The sequence below is a fragment of the Petaurus breviceps genome, unplaced genomic scaffold (assembly GCF_028583685.1).
Source record: "Petaurus breviceps papuanus isolate PSGF00001 unplaced genomic scaffold, PetGlider_PUasm1.0 186, whole genome shotgun sequence".
NCBI lineage: Eukaryota > Metazoa > Chordata > Mammalia > Diprotodontia > Petauridae > Petaurus > Petaurus breviceps.
In genome coordinates, this window is record NW_027185798.1 from 8,182,464 (window position 1) to 8,188,329 (window position 5,866).

The 5,866-nt window shown below is 50.3% G+C and overlaps 1 protein-coding gene across 1 annotated transcript in view; it reads left to right on the forward strand.

Annotated features, from left to right (window-relative positions):
* The first annotated feature begins 689 nt into the window (after positions 1–689).
* The window catches only part of LOC138162037 (BICD family-like cargo adapter 2), a 6,196-nt gene continuing 1,019 nt past the window's right edge, over positions 690–5,866 (forward strand). The window contains exons 1-5 of the mRNA XM_069089145.1: positions 690–813; positions 2,224–2,315; positions 2,438–2,535; positions 3,147–3,267; positions 3,372–3,523. Of these exons, the coding sequence (XP_068945246.1) occupies positions 690–813; positions 2,224–2,315; positions 2,438–2,535; positions 3,147–3,267; positions 3,372–3,523 (587 nt within the window). The remainder of the gene's footprint in view (positions 814–2,223; positions 2,316–2,437; positions 2,536–3,146; positions 3,268–3,371; positions 3,524–5,866) is intronic.

Below are 5,866 nucleotides of genomic sequence, written 5' to 3' on the forward strand. Positions count from 1 at the left end.
GCTCACCCTCTCTTGCTTCCAAAAGTGCTTAAATCATACAGTTCTATAACCACGTAGAATATAAGGGATGTGGCCATCCAGTATAAAAGCTGATGGCTTGAATGGGGCACAGTAGAGATATATGATCTGACATCTGGCTCCCTTCATTTCTGATAGAGACTGAAATGTCCACTTTTGCGGAGAGCAGAAGTGCACCCCCCCCCCCAGTTCCCTATTTGGGGAGTAGCAAGCAGGATACGGCATCCCAGAGGCTGGATGATCTCTCCTGTACTCTCCTCTCTCCAAAAGGGGAACCAGGCTATAATTATATCTACCTACTGCACATCAAAGATCTGTAGTTTAGGGTTACAATGAGGAGTTCCGGATAAAAGCCACTTTCTCTGATTGTTTTTAAGGGGAAGAGGAATAGTTCTCTCCTCATCATCTTGGCTCCTTCCCACTAAATCCTGGCTATTTAGGAGGTGAAGGAATGCATGATAGTAAATGGCTCTTTCTCTGAGAAAGTTTTGATCTTAGCTCAACCAAAGAGGGATAGAATGATCTCATTAGGGTGATGCCTGATCTTAGCAGCTACTGGGATTCAAGGGACATACGTGGGACTGTTTTCCCCACTTGTCTGTGGTAAGAAGCTCACAGCTGCCTCCCTCCACCACCTCCTAAGCGTTTGCCCCTTGTGCCTACACAGGACGATGATGTCTACTCAGAGATCTCTCAGCCAATCAGGGCTTATGCCTCTCTCATGCTCAGCTCCCAGCATCACAGCTGTCCCTTGGAAAAACTACCCCAGACGTGGTTTAGAAGAAGGACTGACAGGTGGGTTTTCTATCTCTCTACATTCTGCTATCAGCTATACCTCTAGCCTCCCTCCCTCTTCCTTTCTGCAGTGTAGCTTTTTCTCCAAATGAGACATTCTTTTTAAAAAACAGATGCTCACCCTCTTCCCTTCCCCTTGCTCTAGAACATTCTTCTTTGAGTTGGAGAATTTTATTCTCAGGTCTGTCCTGGAAGATCCTGCCACCAGGTCCCTAAGACATTGGACTGTGGCCATACCTGCAGCAACTTTTGTCAGCTCTGGAGGGGCCACAGTCAGGAAAACTTTCCCTGTTATTTTTGGCCAGTTTTGCTAATGTCTTCTTGTGGCCTGAGGTGCCTGGGAGCTTTGAGGGCCAGTTACTGATAAGTGACAGAAGGCAAGCAAGGCCTGCCTGTGGGGGAGGTGGAAACAGTGTTAGGTTCGGTGTGTGAGGGCTTCCAAGCCCAACTCTTCTGCTTTCTGTCTGAGTGCCCCAGGGCACATGTCTCCTCTGTCCTCTGTGTGATTGGGCTGGATTGGATGACCTTCTAGAATCTCTTCTGGACCTAAATCCCATGTTGATTCTTCATTCTGAAAGCCTGGGAAGAGACCATAGGATTCTAGAATAGGGTCCTCAGTGACCATCTATCTAAGGCCCAGAGAGGTTTGGCAATTTAGGGTTATGAACAGAATTTAGAGCTGGAAGAGCTTAGAAGTCATCCAAAGGAAACTGAGCCCCAAGGACCCTGCCAGCCCTTTAGTTCCCTGAGTGAGGGGCAAGGTCTGGGTGCAGACACAGGTCTCAGGGTCGGGCTATGGTAAGTCTGGTCTTACTCCCAAGCTCCCAAGAAGGTGTCCATTTGATGACATGAAGAGAGCAGTGTTGGCTTTGCTTCTCACAACATTCTCTTCTTTTCCCTCCAAGCAACCTGAAATTCCACTTTACAGAGTCGTTTGGCAGGTGTTCGGCTTGGGCTTTCTAGTTTAACCCTAAGAGGAACATTAGTTGGGAGCTGAATGAATGGGACAAGTGTGTGTCTAAGGGCTGAGGAGGAGAGACCATAAAGGGGCTGGTGGAGTGCCAGCCTTGGGGCCTGGCCTAGACTGGGGTGGAGTAGAGCTAGGGGAGAGGGCAGGGGTGGGGCCCTCGTGACTCTACCAGGAAGTCAGGGTCAAAGGACCATGTATTTCCTCAACCCCACCCTGAAAGCAGGAACCTCAGGTCCTGGGAGGTCTCTCCCTAAGTTAGCCTTGACTCACAGGAAGGTAGGTATCTTTCCCCTGAGGCAGGGCTCCAATGACATCCAGGATCTAGGTAGTAGGGGGAGTGGAAGACGGCTTAAGGAAGTCTCCCCCTCCCCCAGGGAAATTCCCGGAAGAAAGCTGGAATGGGAGGGACTGGGTGATGGTGACAACACCCCCTCTCCTAGAAACCAGCTCAGCTCCCAGACAGACACCAGAAGCCAGGCTGGTGGGTCACACAGGAGCACCGGAAGACAGGAAGACCCCAGGGCAGAGCCGGGTAAGAAGCTGCCTCCCAACCTGAGGCCCTCACTCCCTTCCCTGGACCCTTCTGTCTGTTTCCACCTCAACCCTCCTTTATCACTCCCATATCCTAACCCCACCTCTCTCTTTCCCTTGCAGCTAAGCCAACAACTGCTGGAGGCCAGAGCCCTGGGGGAAACCGAGGCAAAGACTGCTCTAGAGCAGGTCACCCAGGAACGTGATGACGCCATAGCCAAGTAAGGGGGGGGGGAGTGGCAGCAGTGAGCCCTGGTGGGCTTTGGAGGGGGGAGGCGACAGCTCAAGAGCTGGGCACTGACAAGATAAAAAATCCTCTTGTCTTTCTGAACGACCCCCTCTCTGGATCCCCTCCCAGCACCTCAAGACTGGGGGTGTTCTCATCTGCCTGCCAGGGAGACTTTAGAAGACATCCTCCCTGCTTTTAAGAGCTCCGTTTCCCTGAGAAACTATGTCTAGAAATGATTAAGGTTCCCTCCACCTGCTTCCCATTCAGATGAAAATGAAAAAATGCGAATGTTTGGGATTGGATTTTTGAGATTTCTATCTGGATGTTCTTTATTCAATCCGGTTTGAAACTCACTTAGGAAAGTGAAAGATTTTTAGGGAAATAACCCCTTCTGGGATTTGGTTCCCCTATTTGTAAAACAAAGGGGGTGGGTTCGGTGAACTCCCAGGCTTCACTTTTTCCCATATACTTTGGACCTTCTGTCTTCTGAATGGTGGCTCCATGGAGGAACTGCCCCCAGCCTCCCCCAGCCCCAGCCTGAGAGAAAAGTCCTAAGCGCTAGGATGGGGCTGATGTCTGGCCTTCTCCCCCTCCCCACTAAAGGAAGTTGGCCATAGAAGCTGAACTACACATCTGTAGAGCCAGACTCCAAGCTGTGGAGAAGCAGCTACTGCAGGTGGTGAAGGAGAAACTGAGGCTGGTGGAGGAGGTGGAGGCCTGGAAGGTAGAAGGGGGAGGCTGAGGGCCTGTGTGGGGGAGGGTGGGAGCTGTGGGAGCCGGGGAGGGGTGGCTGCTTCACTCATCCTATTGTCTTCCTCTCCTACCCAGGATGACATGCAGGAACTGGTCAGCAGGCAGGTTCGAAGCCAGATGCAGAGAGAAGGGAGTGACCCCTGGAGGGGCAGAGCTCCTGCATTGGAGTCCAGAACCCAACCTGGTCTAACCACCCACTTCTCCCAGTGGCAGTGGAGATGGCGGAGGTGAGAGAGAGCTCAGCTAATGCTGGTGGAGGGGCTGGAAAAAAAAAATTTTATTCAATAAAATCTGAAACCCTGGCTATGGTGTCCACTCTGAATCACAGGAGAGAACCTACAGAATGACACTGTGATCTGAAGGGTCACAGGACCAGGCTCTGGGGCTCCATCTATCCCCTTGCCTACTCCTTACCTCCTTCTCCTTTCAGGGTTACAGGTCTTTCAGACTCACCCTGGAGGCTGGTGAGGTCTCCCTGCAGAAAAGAGCCTCAGGGCACTGAGGTCCCCAGGGCCTTTTGAGTGTTTGAGGAGTGAGGTGGGGAGAGGCAAGAAATTTCAGGTACTGGCTGTGAAATCTTGGGGCTGGTCATTGTGGAACCATTGGGCAGGCCCTGGCACAGACAGGATCTGAGTTAGAGGGAACGTAGACTTGACCTTAAGGTGGTGACAAGTGATAAGGAGAGGGTCAGAGACAAAAACAGGAGAATCAAGAGTAAGGTAGATATGGGTACACATGGGGTAGAGAAGAGTTATAGAAAAAGAATCAGAAAGATGAGGAAGGCCCAGAGAGGGAGCTCTGAAGGAGCTAAGGTACATACTCTCCCTTCAGAGCTGAGGGGCCTCTGCTCTCCCAAACTCCAGAATAACTTGAACCTCGATTGCTCCAAACCTTGGTGATGGAGATCCCACCTGAGGCCCAAGATCTGTGAGACTGGATGTGTTCCTCCACTCTGGTCCAGCCTTACTGGATGCAGGAGAAGGGGGGCACCTCAGAGGATGAATGTGGGGCCAGGAGGTTTCTGGAGCTGGAAGTAGTCCCTAATTTTATCTCCTTGCTGGGACCAGACTTCAGTGTTGACCGTTATTAGGTCCTGCCTGTCAGCCTGTCAGGAACAGCTCTGTCCTGGAGAGTTGGGTGGGTTGGTGGGAGTTGGTATACTGGCTCAGCTGTTGTATCCACCTGGACCTTGAGCCCCTCCTTCATCCATCCTCTCTGGCCAGGTCCAGCTCCATGTCTTTCCAAGTTCCAGTCCAGCTCAGTAGAACTTGGAATTCTTTTCCCAGCCCTCTCCCTACTCTATTCTGGTTCAATATCTACACTTGTGATTATGTGTTCTCCCTTCACCCCTCCCACTTTCCTTATCCACTACCTTCCAGTTCACTGCCTTGGGGCCTCACATTTCCCCTCCTCTCCTTCTCATGACCTCAAATTCAAATATTTGTCCTGTGCAGCCCATCTCCATACTTCTATAAAATCCAGAAAGGGGGAATGATTTACCTAAGAATCTTTAACTTTCCTAAATGAACTTAAGCTGGGATTTGATACAGATCTCAAGCATGCACACATACCTCTGAAAGTATGTGTTGAGCATAGGATGACTGACTCAGACGTAAAGGGGTGCCCTTTTGAAGGCTTTTAAGTGGTCACTGATGCCACCCCTCCTGTTCTAATGTGCAGAGTGGACCATGAAGAAGTTGTGACATTCAGGATGTAGTTCCTCAAACCTAGTCTTGAGCACAGATATCCCCTACTGCTTGGGTACCCACAATTTCCAATCCAGTAGGACACAGGGAAAATGGTACATAGGAAATTCTACTCTATTCCTATAGGATGACATTCTCTGCTTCCCACCCCATCAAGAGCTCACAGCCCATATCCACTTTTTCTTTTCTTTTTTGGAGGGGAGAAGGTAGGGCAATTGGGGTTAAGTGACTTGCCCAAGGTAATGTGGCTAGTTGTTTTTGTGTATGTTAAGTGTCTGAGGCCAAATTTGAACTCAGGTCCTCCTGACTCCAGGGCCATTGCTCTATTCACTGTGCCACCTAGCCGCCCCCCATATCCACTTTTGACACCTGACATATTTTTAGGATATGATGGGTCCCTGATACTGATTGTGGAATACAGGATGCTTGTGAGTGTGGACAAAGCTGGTGTTCTAGTGGGTAAACCTCATCTGCTACACCAAGACCATGGCTGTGTGACCTTCTCTCGTTTTGTTTTTGAGGACTTGTCTAAGCTGAGGCAAGACATTCTTTGGGTCAGCACTCATGGCCTGGAGACAGCTGGAATTGTGACTAGGTGGGCTCTCTCTGTATTTCTGGGCACCTACTGTCAGCACCTAGAGACAGCAGTTGGGATCTATGTTCTCTCTCAACTCCTTCCCCTTGTTGGCCCCTCATCCTGGGGGTGCTGACCTACTGCATGGGTGTTGGGTGAAGAGTCAAGCTAGTCCATTCAATTCAATATTAAGTGCTCAGCATGTGTAAGTTGTGTGCTGGGCAAAGACAAAATAAAAAGCAGCTCCTGCCCTCAAGGAGCTTACACTCTGTGGGGGGAGCAGTACATAT